Source organism: Octopus sinensis, linkage group LG1 (genome assembly GCF_006345805.1).
Source record: "Octopus sinensis linkage group LG1, ASM634580v1, whole genome shotgun sequence".
NCBI lineage: Eukaryota > Metazoa > Mollusca > Cephalopoda > Octopoda > Octopodidae > Octopus > Octopus sinensis.
The window spans coordinates 196,409,901-196,430,216 of NC_042997.1; the positions used below are offsets into that span (position 1 = coordinate 196,409,901).

A 20,316-nucleotide genomic window follows, 5' to 3' on the forward strand; every position below is an offset into this window, starting at 1 on the left:
ACCCAGCCACTTGCACGTAAATTTCACGAGCTGGCTGTTCTGTTAATTGGATCAACTCGAACATACATCGTTGCAACCGACGGAGTGCCAGTTTACACACATACACGCGCGTATATATATATATATATACACATACATATTTATACATACACACACACGCACAGAGACGTGTTTGTTACATGTTTACTGTAATATACATTCTTTTCTACTCTAGGCACAAAGCCCGAAAATTTGGGGGAGGGGTCCAGTCGATTAGATTTACCACAGTGCGTAACTGGTACTTAATTTATCGACCCCGAAAGGATGAAAGGCAAAGTCGACCTCGGCAGAATTTGAACTCAGAACGTAAAGACCGCTAAGCATTTCGCTCAGCGTGCTAAGGTTTCTACCAGTTCGCCGCCTTAATCTTTTCTACTCTAGGCACAAGGTCCGAAATATGTGGGGAGGGGTCCAGTCGATTAGATCGACTCCAGTGCGCAACTGGTACTTTAATTTATCGACCAGGAAAGAATGACAGGCAAAGTCGACCTCGGCGGAATTTGAACTCAGAACGTAACGGCAGACTAAATACCGCTAAGCATTTCGCCCGGCGTGCTAACGTTTCTACCAGTTCTCCACCTTGCTGTTATACACATAAAACGTAAATCTTTCTTGGTTCGTACTATGTTCCGCTATGTTCGTACATGCGTCACTTAATAAACACGCTTATGCGTACGTACATACTCAGACATACACATGTATACTTTAAAACTTTGTTTAAAGTATTTGAAATATGAAATAACATGCCGATATATATAAATATAATACAGTAGAATAGATAGATCTAGCAATTGAAGAAACCAGCGATATATCTACGACAGACAGCAGGAAGCGACTCAGTAACAAATCATTAAGAATATGATTGATAATGTATGATATAGGAATATATATATATAAGCACACACACACGTATATATATATGCATACATACATATAAACATATACGTACATACATACATATAAACATATACGTACATACATATAAACATATACGTACACACATACATACATATAAATAAATACGTACATACATATACACACACACACACACGCACATAAATATATATGTATATATATGCATATGCGTTATCTAATCAAAACACAGAATTCAAAATACAGGTGTGGTTGTGTGGTAAGAGCTTGCTTCTCAAACACAGGGTTCCGGTTTCAGTCTCACCGTGTGGCACCTTGAATACATATCTTCTACTATAGCCACGGGCCAACCAAAGCCATGTGAGTGGATTTGGTAGATGGAAAACCGTAAGAGGCCCATCGTGTATATATTATATATATATATTTGTGTGTATGTGTCTGGCCTACCCCTACCATCGCTTGCTAACCAATGCTGGTGTGTTTACGTCCTCATAACTTAGCGGTTCGGCAAAAGAGACCAACAGAATAAGTTCTAGGCTTACAAAGAATAAGTCCTGGGGTCGATTTGCTCAAATAAAGGCGGTTCTCCAACATAGCAAAAGGGCGACCGGCTGAAATGTAAGAATGTCATTCTTTCAAGGGGCACCAAACATGACTGTGTAATTTACTTTTACCTAAATAGAAGATATATATGGTGCTATCATGTACTAGATATGTGGGGAGGTGGGCCTGTCGATTAGATCGACCCTAGTACGCAACTGGTACTTTAATTTATCGACCCGGAAAGGATGAAAGGCAAAGTCGACCTCAGCGGAATTTGAACTCAGAACGTGTAGACAGACGAAATACCCGCTAAGCAATTCGCCCAGCTTAAAAGTTTACACGGAGTGCTGCTTTTAAGCTAGTATATAATATATTGAAGTAACAAAACCTCCGTTTTAGTGATATTATCCCTGAAATTAGGAGAGAAAAATCCCCCTCTAAGAAAAACAAGGGTGACAACCCTCTATGGGAAACATCACTACTACGTAAGTGAGGTCGCTTGACATACACCGTGTTGTCTCCTTATTAATTTTTATTTTAGATTTTAAACATCTTATAGGGAGATTTTCTCTTCTAATTGGATGGATAATCACAATTTTTCAGCTTCCTGCAAGACACTGTACTCTATTAGCATTTAGTAAACAGAAGTCTCCTCTGAGTTATTTGCCCAAGGCAGCCATTATTGTTCATATAACTGATGATGTAGACTCGCTGATATTACAGACTTATTTTACACTTTTTGCCTTTCACAATTCAATCGAAATTCTTTTTTGTATCGATTTCTATTATTTTTGGAAAAAATTTTCGATAAAATCCGTTGTAGTTAACTTATTCATTCCACATCATGGCCAAATAGAATAAATCTCAACTTTCTTTCACAGCAAGTCTCTACTATACTACATAACTTCTGGTCTTCGCCATTTAATACATCCATTCTTCTTCTTCTGTTAGTTTTTTGAATTAGAGTTTCTTTTATATTATAAATTATTCTCTTTCCATTTCCGAGTTGTTATCGTAGACAGTATACTGCACTCAGTTTGATTCTAGTTGTATTTTAATGTATACCTACAGTCTCTGTATGTGTGTACCTACGTACGTACGTGTGCACTGTATCTATTAATGTATTGAAATGTATGTATGTTTTGGCTCTGATTAAAATTTTAAAATTATATGCATGTACGTACGTATGTATGCATGTATTTATGTATATTTCGTACATACGTATGTATTATTATTATTATAATACATACATATATACATATGCAATTATTATACACTGTATCTATTAATGTATTCAAAGGTATGTATGTTCTGGCTCTGATTGAAATTTTAAAATTATATGCATGTACGTACGTATGTATGTATGCATGTATTTATGTATGTATATCTCGCACATACGTATGTATTATTATACATACATATACAATTATAATACACTGTATCTATTAATGTATTTAAATGTATATATGTCCTGGCTCTGATTAAAATTATATGTATGTACGTACGTATGTATGCATGAATGTATTTATGTATGTACATTTGGTACAATCATATGTATTATTATTATACATACATTTGTAAGCATTTATAATTCTTTAATTGATTTCAGTCATCAGTATGCTGCTATACCGAGGTTATTTCAGTCTCCTACCTATTTTATCAAAAAATATTGACGATCTTCTAGTTTTGAGGTTCTGAAGATCACAACATACACAAAACACCGGTGTTTAGATCAGTGTAAACATAAAATACATACACGCACACCAGCATATAGATATCGAGGCACTCTGTCCGTTACGACGACTAGGGTTCCAGTTGATCCGATCAATGGAACAGCCTGCTCGTGCAAGTGGCTGAGCACTCCACAGACACATGTACCCTTAACGTAGTTCTCGGGGAGATTCAGTATGACACAGTGTGTGACAAGGCTGGTCCTTTGAAATACAGGTTCAACAGAAACAGGAACAAAGAGTGAGAGAAAGTTGTGGTGAAAGAGTACAGCAGGGTTCACCACCACCCCTGCCGGAGCCTTGTGGAGCTTTAGGTGTTTTCGCTCAATAAACACTCACAACACCCTGTCTGGAATCGAAACTGCGATCCTACGACCGCGAGTCCGCTGTTCTAACCCCTTGGCCATTGCGCCTCCACATATAACTATAGATACGACAGTATAGTATTAAATATCGTGATCTGAAGTTTCATAACTATGAACATCCCTAGACGATCATCCGACGATAAAACTCAGCTGTAATGCCATAATTCAGTCGACTCGGAAATCCTAGAAATCATCTACTCACCCAAAAAACGAAATACACATGCACTTACAACTCCCATCTCCCATCATATCAAAAGTGAAGGCGCGTGGCTTTGTGGTTAGGGCATTCAGCTCACGATCGTAAGGTCGTGAGTTCAATTCTCGGTGACGCGTTGCGTCCTTCAGCAACACACTTTATTTCACGTTGCTCCAGTCCACTCAGCTGGCTTGGATCGGTAGTCTTCGAAATAGCTTTCTCCTTTCTGGTTTTGAGAAGCCTAATTTCTCAAGATTGGAGTATGTATGTACGTACGTACGTATGTATGTACGTATGTACGTACGTACGCATGTATGTACGTACGTACGCATGTATGTACGTACGTACGCATGTATGTACGTACGTACGCATGTATGTACGTACGTACGCATGTATGTACGTACGTACGCATGTATGTACGTACGTACGCATGTATGTACGTACGTACGCATGTATGTACGTACGTACGCATGTATGTACGTACGTACGCATGTATGTACGTACGTACGCATGTATGTACGTACGTACGCATGTATGTACGTACGTACGCATGTATGTATGTATGTATGTATGTATGTACGTATGTATGTATGTATGTATGTATGTATGTACGTACGTACGTACGTACGTACGTATGTATGTATAAAATAGATTATATATAAAACATCAAATGATATATCTTGACGGTGATCAAGAGTACCTGCATTTCAAAGCGCCAGCCTTGTCACACTCTGTGTCGCGCTGAGTCTCCCTGAGAACTACGTTAAGGGTACACGTGTCTGTGGAGTGCTCAGCCACTTACACGCTAATTTCACGAGCAAGCTGTTCCATTGATCGTATCAGCTGGGACCCTCATCATCGCAACCGACGGAGTGCTCATACCAAGACCGTTCCTAGAGCTCATTCACACCACAAAGTGTTTAAATTCCCAATTATGATAATTATCTGCACTATATTTCCAGAGAAGACACCTCTTATAAATATTTAATGAAGCTCAAAATATTTAATCGACTTGAAGAATCGCAAGATGAAACTATCAGTCATCGGAGATACTGATCTTTTCAATTTCCAAACTAAATAATATTCTGCACCACATATCGCATTGAGTACTATTTTCTATTTCTCTTAGTGGTATGTGCAAACAGCCTCAAAATCTTCTTAATACATGCACACTCACATAAGTATTCGCACACAGCGAAGCATACATATTATGTGACAATAAGTTACATACATCTAAAGACACACATACACAGTATGTACAGTACTCAAAATATTTAAATTTATATACACACACACAAACAAGCACACACAGAGAGTCACCTCCACATGTACACACACACACACACACTCATATGTAACGTTATGTAACATAAATATACACATGTAAGCTTTCAAACGTATATTATATATATATACATATATGCATGCTCTTATATATATATATATATATACATACATACATATGTATGTAGGCTTATATATATATATATACATACATACATATGTATGTAGGCTTATATATATATACACATACATACATATGTATGTAGGCTTATATATATATACATACATACATATGTATGTGGCTTATATACATATATATATATATATATATATATATATATATATATATATACATACATACATATGTATGTATGGCTTATATATATATGTATACATACATATGTATGTATGCTTATATATATATATATACATACATATGTATGTATGCTTATATATATATGTATACATACATACGTATGTATGCTTATATATATATGTATACATACATACGTATGTATGCTTATATATATATGTATACATACATACGTATGTATGCTTATATATATATGTATACATACATACGTATGTATGCTTATATATATATGTATACATACATACGTATGTATGCTTATATATATATGTATACATACATACGTATGTATGCTTATATATATATATACTACATACGTATGTATGCTTATATATATATGTATGTATACATACATACGTATGTATGCTTATATATATATGTATAATACATACGTATGTATGCTTATATATATATGTATACATACATACGTATGTATGCTTATATATATATGTATGTATGCTTATATATATATGTATACATACATACGTATATATGCTTATATATATATGTATGTATGCTTGTATCTCTCTCTGTATGTATGTATAATACACACACACACACGTATATGACACACGCATCCTTACTTCTGTTTTTAATTCCATTAACTCTTAATAACGAGTGTCAACGAAATCGTGTCATGTTACTTTTTGCATGTTAACAATGAATATTATTTTAATATGTGAAATGTTAAGCGATTCCATTGAAATAACAATGCATACGTGTACAATGGCGTATCTCACACAAGGGTCTTACACTGGTATGTTCTCAATATTTATCTGCATTAAATGAAAATATTTTACCTGCCTAGGATAAAAAAGTTTATATATATATATATATATAAGGAAAGGATGAGAAAAACAACTGATACAAAGGGGAAATAACAATGATAGATATGTACTTATATAGTCAGTTAGATAGATGAGAAGGTAGATAAATAGATAGATAGACAAGTAGCTAGCGAGGTACGTACACAGATATATGTACACAGTTGGTATTTGATGATACAACATGGAATAATCTCCGAACAACAAGAACACACTTCCTATAATGCGGAAAATTGATCTCTGTCTTTTTCGATTTCTTTTTTTCTCACGTATGTATATATATATATATAAATATATACACATATATATAGCATCTGAGAGAAAGAGAGAGAGAAAAAAGTCTATCTATCTATATCACTTCATTTTTTTTCCGGAATACAAAGAAACTTAGCAACTTTTATATCTATGTAGGTAAAATATTTTCATACAATATTTACAAATATTCCGACATAGCAAAGTAACACCCTTGTGAGATATACGCCATTATGCATTCATATATATTATGTATATATGGCCATTATACATACATCTGCATACACACACACACACATATATATATATATATAGTTATTTTAACGAAATCTCTTAACATTTTAAAATAATATTCATTGTCAACGTGCAAAAACCTAGCACAATTTCGTCAGCAGTCATTATTAAGAGTTAATGGAATTGAAAACAAGAGAAAGTAGGATGACTATGTCGTGTATCCGCTCAGTAAACAGAGGAAGATTGGCACGGGAGATGTAATGTCAGAGAGAAGTAATATAAATTCTAGCATTGTGGAAAGAGCTCAGCATGAGTTGAGCTGCAAAGATGTGATGTAGAGGTTGAGCAGAGAACAGGAGAGAGAGAGAGAAACGAATTAAATCTGATGGTTGATGGAATACAGCGTAGTGGAAGAACTGGTGATTGGCAGAAATAAAATGAGAGAGAGGGAGAGAGGGTGATAAGGAGAAAAGAATGCACTGCTGCGATAAATGGAAATCAGTCATGTGATACTAATTTCCATTTAATTTTTGTTGTTGTTGTTGCTGCTGTTGTAGCATTGCTTCCATTTGGCAAGGTTTAGCACAACTCGGTTTTCTCACCAGAGACGTGTTGTTTGAATACTTCTTGCATCGGCCACGTGATCGCTTTGTAAAACTGAACGTTCGTCTTTTGTAAGAATTCACAACTATTTAGTCATATTATTATTTAGATTTAGCGAGACCAATGGTTTTACAACCTTTTGCTTCCTATTTTAGCGAATCAATAAGCCTGCGACCCCACTTCACACACACACACACACACTGGATTTATTGCAAAGTGTTCGAGTTTAAGGCCTATAATTAATTGAGCTCTTGATCACCGTCAAGATATATCATTTGATGTTTTATATATAATCTATTTTAAACATACATACATACATACATACATACGTACATACATACTCCAGTCTTGAGAAATTAGGCTTCTCAAAACCAGAAAGGAGAAAGCTATTTCGAAGACTACCGATCCAAGCCATAACTAAAACTGAAAAAATCTGTAAAATTTTCTTTGAGTTTATCATTTGAGTATATATGAACATGTCTAGATATGCAACTATATGCATGAGAAGACATCATAAAACAAAACATACAAATCTATGCGTACATATACATACATGCAAAAATACCCTCTTGATGTTGAAATTCCAATGAAGCAGCCTTGGATCTAGGTTAGAAACCTGCTCTTTCTCTATTAGCAAGAAATATTGAAATAAAACTGAATGACATACATAAAGACACACACATACACACATACCTGTAAATGTAATATGTGACAATTATTTGTTAGCCATGATAAAACACCGCAGCATCCGAAACTCGGAGTTTTATCATGGCTACCAAGTAATTGTCACATATTACATTTACAGATAAATTCCTCTATTTACGTAATATCGAGGTCAATTTCATTCTTTTGTTGTCTTACCATTTTTATCTATCTGTCTATCTACTTATCTATCTATATATATTGTTTCGTTAAGAAGCGGTGCACGGCACCAGAGTTTTCGACTCTAACAAACTACTCCAAATTGTCGTTAGAATATCTACGTAAGTGGAGTCAAGGCCAGCTAGTTCGTACTGGCATCGTGTCGTATTGATTGTAATAATGAAGTCAACCCAAATAGTGATATTTTGAGAACATTTAATACGTACGTTTTGGGTTTGCGTAATATTTAATACAAAATGCATCCATTCCGTAAGATCTTCCTCAGTTAAAACATTTCAATACATTTCCTAATAATGATGCACACCGGAAACGTACATTTTTAAATGATTGCAAAATATCACTATTTGTTTTGACTTCATTAATACCTCTCTCTCTCTCTTTATATATACAGACTAGACCAGACTACCCGTGACCCGTTGGGTCACCGGAAAACTCCAAGTTTCCCAGCAACGGAGTTTTGTTTCGTGTCTTTTTTTAAGGTTATTTCACATGCTTTCAACGAATGTGACATCGAAATCACGCATAAACGGCTCCTTTCTCCAGGAAAGAAAGATTTGGTTGCTATTTCTTGCACACCCTGTTACCACGTAACAGGTATTTCGTGTCCTTTATCGCAAATAGCTGTTACGTGGTAGCAAGGCGTGCTAGAAATAGCAGCCAAATCTTTGGAGGTGAGATACACTCGAAAAAAATCCCATGAGAAAAAAAAATTCACACCGAAATATTTACTGTATTTCGTTTACGAAATATTTACTGTATTTTTAAAGTAAAGTCATTTTCACTTTAAACTATTTTTTAAATACGCCAAAAAGATTTTTGTAATGGTATTCACTTATATATATAGGGAGAATTTACAAAAAAGCAAAAGACGAAGACGGGCGTGTAAACAACAAACATATGTATTAGTTTAACGCTCGGGAAGTGAGAAAGTCCTTTACGTTTCGAGCCTACGCTCTTCGACAGAAAGGAACACAGAAATAACAGGAATATATATATATATATATATCGATAGCATTTGAACTCAGAACGAAAGGATCTATAAGAAGACACCATCGATATTTTATACGTGGCTGCCGATATTGCCAATCCACCGCCATCCGCCATCTTCCAGCAATGCAGTATTGATTTCTAACATAAACACAAGGCCATACACTTGGGTAGGAAGTTTTAACATTGATTAGATCAGCATCACTACTTGACTGGTACTTAATTTTATCGACTCTGGAAGGATGAAAGGCAGAGTTGATTTCGGTTGTATTAGAACTCACAACGTAAAAAGCCATAACTAAGTAGCACAAAGCATTTCGTTCGCCACTCAAGTGCTTCTGCCATCAACCATCAACAGTTTGACGTCATAGTGAACACACACAACATGTCTATGTGAATTATGCAATTAAATATCGAAGCGAGTCACTTATAGTTGACAGAACCCTCTGGGTATATTGCAGAATACACATTCTCTCTTTCATCCATTCTCTATGTTGCGTGTTTAAGATGTTTCCTTCTGATATATAATCCCTCTGTTAAACAGGGAAACAATCCCATTTATAAGATTAATCTTTCCCCCATTACAGCACACACATAAAGCAAAAACAAACATTTGATATGATCCACGCAAGTAGCCTCTATGTGGTATGTTAATCTGCTAGAAATAACAGCTGAGTTATTGTCAAAGTTTATCGTCTGAAGAAAAAGGAGACGTCACATTAGATAATGTTGTTGAAAATAATTTGGGATGGTCATGGCTAGCATGACCATTGATTCAGATGTTTGTTCAATCAGAGCTGACGAAAAACATAAAGAACAACTAAAACAATAAACATAATACATGAGCCATCGAGAAATCTCCTCTGTGGTAATTTGATCTGCTAGAAATAGTAGCCAAAATAGCCCTTAACTTGAACCCTGTTATCTTAAAATAAATGAAACATTAGAAAATGTAGTCCTTAAAAGACGACATTAAACAAGGTACTGACTATATTGCTCAGAGGTGCCTTCTGCATACGAACAGCAGTAGTTCAGTTAGTGTTAAAATATTTAATTTTGATTAGAAATATTTTTGAGATAAGAAATAACGAAAATAGGCAATGGCTGTTTTTAAAATTATTTCGGCACGTACGGGAGATAATTCTGGACATGTTTCAACATTACGTAACCCCGACAGCAAAGTATAGTCTCTACCATACTAGTCGATATATGTGGTGCGACAGTACCAAACGAATCTTTACAAAGGACTACGTAACCCGAAACATCTCAGAATAATGCATAAAAGAAGAAAGGGAGCTCGCATAATTTTCTGTGGCATTATCTATACATTGGTAATGCGCATGCTCAACCAGGGTCTCATACATACAATGACATCACGCGTTGATTTTTAACAAACTGTTACCATGACAACAAGAATAATTAACAGCTGTCATTATATATATATATATATATATATATATATATATATATATGGGTCATCCCATAAATTGCATTAACTAAAAGTTGGAGGGGGACTGAATTAATTTGCTATTAAAGTAGGAAGATATTTTACTTTGTACTTATTCTTAGTGAAAGTTTTGAAGAGTGCAGTTTGATCTTAACAGTTATTTTTTTCAAAGCTGAAATGGAAGTGACAAAGGACCATATTCGGCATATTTTGCTTTATGAGTTCAAGAAAGGTAACAACGCAACGGAAAGTGCGAGGAATATTAATGCAGCATACGGGGATCGGACAATAGGTGGAAGCCAGTGTCACCGGTGGTTCCAGAAATTCCCAGCCGGAAACAATAGCCTAGAAGACGAGCCTCGTCCTGGAAGATCTGTAGAGCTCGATGAGGGCGTCCTGCAAACCCTGGTGGAACAAAATCCCATCGTAATTGTTGAGGAACTAGCAGAGAAACTTGGATTTGGTCATTCAACCAGTCATTCAATTCAGTGCTAGAAATAAAAAACGACCATCTTTGGTTTTAAGACGAAAAGTGTTCTTCCACCAGGATAATGCTCGGTCACATACGGAGAAGATGACATTCCAAAGGCTGGAGCAGCTTCAATGGGAAACGATGCCCCACCCACCATATTCGCCGGACATTGCCCCATCCACAGTCTTCAAAATCATTTGGACGGAAAAAAATACAAATTCTGCAGACGAGGTCAGAACAGTACTGGAAGAGTATTTTTCGTCACGGACAAGTGAATTTTAGAAGAGGAACCTCGCAAGTCTACCAAATAGATGGAAGAGCATTGTAGAAAATGAAGGAGAGTATATTTTAGATTGAAAAAATAAAAGTATAAAAAGCTGCGTTATATATGGGATGACCATATCTATATATATATATGGTACTTAATTTATCGACCCCGAAAAGATGAAAGGCAAAGTCGACCACGGCGGTATTTGAACTCAGAACGTAACAGCAGACGAAATACCTATTTCTTTACTACTCACAAGGGGCTAAATACAGAGAGGACAAACAAGGACAGACAAACGGATTAAGTCGATTATATCGACCCCAGTGTGTAACTGGTACTTATTTAATCGACCCCGAAAGGATGAAAGGCAAAGTCGACCACGGCGGAATTTGAACTCAGAACGTAGCTGCAGACGAAATACCGCTAAGCATTTCGCCCGGCGTTCTAATGCTTCTGCCAGCTCGTTGCCTTTATCTTAGTAAATATTAATACAAATGTTGACTTTGTAATATTGGCAATTTCTGAGATATTAGAAGGAACACTCGTGTAATCAACAAACAACAAACACGTAACTGGCGTGTTACAAAGACATTGGCGTCCAACGTCTTGGGAGCCGAATATACGTAGGTGAGGTTATTAGCAGCGAAGCACATCGCATATACACACAATGAAACAACGGTGATAATAAATATTATATAAATACTTACAACATCTGGTGCTTGTGTACTCTGCTGACGTCATCAATCGTATGGTAAGTCGGTCGAACTAATAAACAAGAACCAATCCATTCAATATGAACAGTCAACTTTCTTTCTTCGTTTGGTTGATAATAGACATTTTCAGCGTCTTGTAACTGGACACAGAAAGAAAAGAAAAGAAAAAAAGAGAATTATTTGAGTTGTCTTTCCTTTGTTTGTATGACCACAAATATTTTTTTCTTTCGTATCTATCTATATATCAGAAGGATGTATCATAATACGATATATTATAGGGGTGATAGCGCAAACATGAAAAATTTCTCCATGACGAAATACACTGAATGGCTTTCTTACGGGTTCTAATATGCCTCAAGCATATATGAACTGGTAAGAAGTTTGTATGTATATATATATATATATTATATATATATTTATGTGGGTGTGTGTATAGAATGTTAGAAGTGGTATACAGATATTGAATATTGAGAAAAGAGGAGGTCGCCAGAAGTTTGAAAAAAGAATTTTTTTTTATTTCGTACTTATTATTATTAACGCTTTCGTTCGTCTTCGAACTTGTCAAATAAAATACACACACACACACGCACGCACGCACACACACACACACAATGTGCTAGCGAAATACGCAAACACATATTTCCTGATGCTTTCCTATATATAAGCATCAAACAACTGGTTAGAGGTCGCTACTTAACAAGACATTGGTTCGGTTGATTCTATATAGTGTCAGTGTTTTGTAACGAGAGAGAGAGAGTATTTTAATAGTCCTTTTTTATCTTTCCTTATATATATATATATATATATATATATATATAGTTAATCCAAACAAGAAAACACAAAAAAAACACAACGCGAGGACGTGGAACAAATTTAGTATTATTGGACGCTCAGGGAAGAAGGAGGAAGGGAAGAAGAATATATGTATATATATGGTTACAAATTTTATTCTTTTACTTGTTTCAGTCATTTGACTGTGGCCATGCTGGAGCACCGCCTTTAGTCGAGCAAATCGACCCCAGGACTTATTCTTTGTAAACCTAGTACTTATTCTATCGTTCTCTCTTGCCGAACCGCTAAGTTACGGGAGCGTAAACACACCAGCATCGGTTGTCAAGTGATGATGGGGGGACAAACACAGACACACAAATATATACATATATACGACGGGCTTCTTTCAGTTTCCTTCAACCAAATCCACTCACAAGGCTTTGGTCGGCCCGAGGCTATAGTAGAAGACACTTGCCCAAGGTGCCACGCAGTGGGACTGAGCCTGGAACCATGTGGTTGATAAACAAGCTACTTACCACACAGCTACTCCTGCGCCTATATTCTGTGAATATTAACTACACATGAAACGTATTTATAATATTTACACCCAGAAAAAAATCTACTAAAAGCTGGAAATCTACAAATTGCGAAAATCGTTAAGAGTTTCACGTCTGTTGATTATTCAGCGAAAAGGTAAATCAAACTTATATTTGTATATAAAAAAATTAAATAAATTTCCACATTAACGATAGAAATCCGTGCAATAGTATCATACAAATATTTTATTTAAACGATTAAAATATTGAATGTGATATGTACACCAACAAAATACAGTAGTAACTTACTTGTATTCAACTGTGAGACATTAAAATATTATAGCAAATATGTTGATTTATGATGACAAAATTTAATATATTTAATATATTAGTTCTAAACATGTGCTTATAATAACATTCTTACGGAATAAAATATTCAGCTTTTCAGAAATACGACCATCGTTATGTTGTTTATAAGGTTTAGCGTATGTCAATGTCTTACAGACAATTTTATAGGTTTTGATATTAATTCTTAAAATCCAGATATAATTTGAAAGTTTGTGCCTGACCACCATCCATATTTTATGAAAGATTATTGTTATTGATCGAAACACAGCTTAAAAGGTTTTGCATTCAAATCAATTTAACCAGAATAAACTAGGTTATCGTCTGTAAATATTTTCGTACGATAAACAAGTTTGAAAGATAACAATGGGCAATTTCTGGGGGTTAAGCCAATTTCAAAATGGAGCACAATATAGATAACCATTTATTATTATTTTGGTTTGGCTCAGGTTCGGTGTTATTCCTGGTAGGATTTATGTGGGTAGCGGGTTACTACTTGTAATCTTGGGTATCCACAAGTTTTCAGTAGTTCCTAAGAGAAATCTTTCTATAGGAGCTCAACCGGGCATTCTATTCCAATCTCCTTCAGCCATTTGTCTATATCTTTGCTTACTATTCCCAACGCACCAATTATTATAGGCACGACCTTTACTGCTCACATGCTCCAAATTCCCCCTATTTCAAATTTTAAGGGATTGCATTTTTTTGTGTTTTTCGTCCTCTTTCTTTACGACCCTGGAATCAAACCGGCATGAAGGGTCGTTAAGTAAGCAACTTCGCTTTTCCTTATTTATAATTGTTATGTCTGGTGTATTATTTTCTAACTTCTTGTCCGTTTGAATAAGAAAGTCCCACAAAATCTTAGATTTCTCCGACTCCAGTACTCTTTCGACTAGATGATTGTACCTAACTTCAAATCTCCATTTCTGGCACAGTTTCCAGTGTAAAACTTTTACAACCAGGTCGTGCCTCCATTTTTTATATTCTTCCTGTGCCAACTTGGGCATTCTGTCACAATGTGTGTCCCTGTCTCGTTCCAAGCTCCACAGGCTCTACAGTTTTCTGACACGTTCTCTCCATATATATTTTTTCTCAAGTTGCCTTTGTCAAGTTGCTTTTGTCGCTTGATCTCAGGATGCGACAACTAGGCTCTCTGTTTCCTTTTTTAATTGCTCCTTTTTTAACCAGGCCCAAGATTTTGTTCCACATAAGTCTTCAGTGGCTTTACAAAATTGGCCATGCAGAGGTTTCTCTTTATTATTATTATTATTATTATCCCCTTCTTTCAATTTTGTTTCCATTTCTTGCCGGGTGTTTTCCCGATCCCTAGAGCAAAGGAACTCATTGTATACATTGGTAGGCCATGAAAATAAACACAATAGATTATCATTATCATTACTATTATTATTAATCGCTTTTGTCAAATCGTAAAAACTCTATTATTATTTATGTGATTAATTTTATCCTGAAATCTAGTGTTTCAAAGCAATATCATATGAGATATTGAGTAACAGTATCGTATTATTGTCTTCAGAATTTATTATTAATAACTGTAAGCGGGAGGTTTGAAGAGATATTTTGAACTTTAACTTTTCATTTGGCTTCCTAAATTTTGCGTATTTGTCCTTTCTAAATTTTGCGTATTTGTCCATAAATATAAGGAAATATCTAAAAGAAATAATTATATGCAAATTTATGTCAAGCGTAATTTTTAGGTAAAAGTTTTTAAAACTTTAATTCTTAACATTTTTAAATAATTAATTTTAATTCCTAACTTTATTCTGCTGTTGAATATTCATATTCCGTGGGATATTATGACCACTGTCTCTGTATAACACACTTTACTTCGTAAATATTAAACTATTACGAAATAGATGTAAAATAAAAGATCAATAAATTCACAAATTTCTCCAAATTTATGGCTAACCATCACAAAATCAAAATAATTGGTCTCACTCTATTTCATTAGTATATTACTATCCAAAAGACAGCAACACGTGATTATTCTTGCATGCATGATTATTTTGACGTCAGAACCAGCGATTAAAAAAAAAAAAAAATTCTTAGCGAAAACGAATGAGTTTTGGAGCAAAGATTAGCGCATAATAATTTACGCTCTAAATAACTCAAGAAATTCTTTTGTTAGTATGCATATTGCATTCAATATCTTAATCATTATAAATCGGAATTTTTAGCTGAGCGATTGCAAAATGCTTAGCCGTTGAACTTTAGACTGGTTTGAATAAAACTTTCGCACGTTTTTTGTCTATTTGGACATTCATTTTTTTTTTTATATAAATTAATTGATTACAAAATTTATTTCGTGTGCAATTATAAGATCGCCTGATCCATCTCTTTTATTGTTTGAGAGTCAAAATTTTAGAACGTTTTAGCTTCAAGCATATATATATATATATATTCTTTCTTTTATTTGTTTCAGTCATTTGACTGCGGCCATGCTGGAGCGCCGCCTTTAGTCGAACAAATCGACACCAGTACTTATTCTTTTGTAAGCCTAGTACTTATTCTGTGGGTCTCTTTTGCCGAACCGCTAAGTTACGGGGACGTGAACACACCAACATCAGTTGTCAAGTGATAATGGTGGTGGTGTTTGGGGGCAAACTCAAACAAACACACACACATATATAGATACGACGGGCTTCTTTCAGTTTCCGTCTACCAAATCCACTCACAAGGCTTTGGTCGGCCTGAGGCTATAGTAGAAGACACTTGGCCAAGGTGCCACGCAGTGGGACTGAACCCGGAACCATGTGGTTGGTAAGCAAGCTACTTACCACACATCCAATCCTGCGCCTATATATATATATATATATATATATGTGGAGGCGCAATGGCCCAGTGGTTAGGGCAGCGGACTCGCGGTCGTAGGATCGCGGTTTCGATTCCCAGACCGGGCATTGTGAGTGTTTATTGAGCGAAAACACCTAAAGCTCCACGAGGCCCCGACAGGGGATGGTGGCGATCCCTGCTGTACTCTTTCTCTACAACTTTCTCTCACTCTTTCTTCTGTTGGCCTGCTCGCTTAGCCAGCGGGGTGGCGTCATTTGAAGGCTAAAACAATGCGATTGTGACCAGCGATGTGTAGCAACATCTAATAGCCTGGTCGATCACGGTGATCACGGTGATATATATATATGTATATATATATAGGACAGATGAAAGGGTCATGAGACTCGCAAAAGCAGAGGTGCGAGAGTAAAGGTGGTATAGGGGGTCGTAATAAGCAAAGAACAAACCTCGAAAATCATTTTCTGCCGATTGCCTTCTTGAAGCATCGGAGTGCTAAACGTTCGTCTCATGCAGCTTAAGAAATACCACCCAGATGATCATCCAGACCTATGTACCCAGAAATGCTAGCGAAGACAATGAAGTGGAAGAATTCTACCGGGAGGTAGAGAAAGCGCTTGCCTACAAATCCACAAACGCCATTTGTCACGACTGCGCCTCTGTGTTCTTAACGTATGGATGCGTATGTGTGTATAATATTCTTTAAGTCTTTGTCCTATGGCCATACTAGACCACCGCCTCATGTGTTTAGCTGATCTTATTGATCTCAGTACATATTTCTATCAGGTATTTATTTTATCGAGATCACCTTGTCGAATCACAAAGTTATAGATAAAAAGGAGACAAAACAAGCCACACTACGAATTTTGATGGCTGTAAAATTACATTCACTCACATACACACATCTATACATGTCAACTTACTGAACGAGCCACACAGTAGGGATGATCATTTTTATCAATAAACACACACTCTGTTGACTGGGGAAAAGGACTATCTCCGAATATAACACTATCTGTTTCAAGACCCAATTTCAAACCAAGAATCTTGCAAAACAAATTCATTAATGTGTATATGTATGCATGTATATATATATATATATATGTGGATACACACATACATATAGTTATGTGTGTGTGTACATACACATATATATGTGTGTGTATCTATCTATGTCTATCACTCTGTATACACACACACACACACACACACATTTATGATATTTCGTGACAGAGTACTGACTATATGTATCTTCTCTATAATTTTGATTATGTAGATAAACTCGAATAGACTTAAGAAACGAAACGGACGAAAATTAGTGCGAAAGAATCGCCAAAGTAATCAAAGGGAATCGTATGCAAGGAACATAGAGCATGCGTTGATTAATGAGATAAGTTCTGTATCGGAACTAAAGAAATTTGGAGAATCATGGTAATTTCGTTTGATAGATTACTTTGTAACGTTAGGCAAAGAGAAATCGATGATTCTAAAAGACCAATGTTGCGCCAAAATTAGGTAAAATAAGAGACAAGAGCAAAAGAATTGGAAATATATATGAAATACGTTTCATCTTGTTTCAATAAGAACTCAGTTACTTTGTTCTCTAAAGTTTATGTTCTCATGCAGCTTAAGTCTCATATCAAAGATAAAGCATGCTTTAGAAGTGCTTATTTCGAGATCATTAATGTAGTATATATTCCTATCACGGAATAGTTAATCAATTAAATGTGATCTAAATGTTTAATATACTTGAAGATTAACCTTTAATCATTTTCTGTTTTGTGGTTATTTTGTTGACTTTTGAATTCTTTCTAGTGTTGCAATTAGAAGAAGATTTAATCACACGACATCTGAGCACCGGAATGATATAGTCACAGAAATATATATTCTATAGTAACAAAACAATAGAATCTTATCATCTCTGCCATTCTCTGTCTCTCTTGTTTTTCTTTTCTCTCTCTACATGTGCTTGCACGCAGGCGTCATGCGTTGCTAATAAGGAACAGAAGAAAAAGTAAGTTTTCAATATTATTATACAGAGTGTTCCAAAAGTCTCTTCTGCAGTGAATTTTTGAAGACACCATCAACACCGAGAGATATTGCTCAAATATTATCTATACATTTGTAGGTCAACTCACTGAAAGTGAAACTAATAATGCATACTTTCAGCAAGATAAAGCTACAGCACATAATTCGTGCATCGCCATGGAGATGCTTTAAGAGTTTTTCGGTGCAGGGATTATTTCGAAGGGACTTTGGCCACCAAGATGACCTGATTTAACACCGCCAAACTTTATTTCTGCGGAGCAAGTAACGGTTCAGTGTACAAAAATCGCCCGAAAAACCATTCATAACCTTCACGCGTCAGACTCTTCAAGATGTGTTTCAAAACTTGTGTAGAAGAGTCAACTTATGTATTGAAAATGAAGGACGACACTTTCAACACCTCTTATAAGGGTTTTTAAGGTCTTGTAAAGTCTAATATACTCTTTTGTAGTCTTATACCATCTTACAAATATTCATTCTGCGGAGAGACTTTTTGAACACGCTCTATATTCTGTCTCGAGGAGAAAGTCCTTTGTCAATAGCTGTAACTTTCTGTGTGTGACCGTTACCTTAGATGATGTCGATTCAATATAGCAGAATATCATCTGTGTGGTAAGTAGCTTGCTTACCAGTCACATGGTTCCGGGTTCAGTCCCACTGCGTGACACCTTGGGCAAGTGTCTTCTATAGCCTCGGGGCAACCAAAGCTTTGTGAGTGGTTTTGGTATGCAGAAACTGAAAGACGCCCATATATATATATATATATATATATATGTGTCTGTATTTGTTCCTCCACCGTCGCTTGACAACCGATGTTGGTGTGTTTATGTCCCCGTAACACAGTGGTTCGGCAAAAGAGACCGATAGAATAAGTGAGATAAGGGACAAGCAACTGAGATTTTCTGGTCATGTGATGAAGAAAGAGGGCCTGGAGATTTTATTTAGCAATGACCGGGAAGACTAAAAGGAAAAAAAGCGGAGCAAGGATGATCTGGAAGCCAAGCCTGAACTGGTTTGAAGAGAGAAGTATTAAACACGAGGAAGTGGAACTCTCTCTCTTTTACTCTTTTACTTGTTTCAGTCATTTGACTGCGGCCATGCTGGAGCACCGCCTTTTTAGTCGGGCAAATCGACCCCAGGACTTATTCTTTGGAAGCCTAGTACTTATTCCATCGGTCTCTTTTGCCGAACCGCTAAGTTACGGGGACGTAAACACACCAGCATCAGTTGTCAAGCGATGTTGGGGGGACAAACACAGACACACAAATATACACACACATATATATATATATATAATACATATATACGACAGGCTTCTTTCAGTTTCCGTCTACCAAATTCACTCACAAGGCTTTGGTCGACCCGAGGCTATAGAAGAAGACACTTGCCCAAGGTGTCACGCAGTGGGACTGAATCCGGGACCATGTGGCTGGTAAGCAAGTTACTTACCACACAGCCACCCCTACGCCTATTACTGTTACAGGAAAAAAAAAACTGAACAGAGAATTGTGGCAGGACATGATCATCTATGTCCTACACTCTGGACATAGAATCTAAATGAGAAAAAAAGATGTAGAGGAGGTGCCTAATATCTATGGCAGTCACCTGTTACAGAGAGATAATTTAGAGGCGGGTTCATTATGAATGTCCGTTTAAGAAAAACACTAACATTATTATAATAGGCCATTATATGAGAAGTAATTAATTAAATAGATAATTTAGACAATA

At 35.9% G+C, this 20,316-nt stretch overlaps 1 protein-coding gene across 4 annotated transcripts in view; it reads right to left on the reverse strand.

Moving 5' to 3' along the window:
• Window positions 1-20,316, reverse strand: part of LOC115231992 — a 424,000-nt gene that overhangs the window by 6,078 nt on the left and 397,606 nt on the right. For all 4 annotated transcript variants that reach the window (XM_036508221.1, XM_029801896.2, XM_036508216.1 and 1 more), the window contains one exon: window positions 12,077-12,222. In XM_036508221.1, the coding sequence (XP_036364114.1) occupies window positions 12,077-12,222 (146 nt within the window). The remainder of the gene's footprint in view (window positions 1-12,076; window positions 12,223-20,316) is intronic.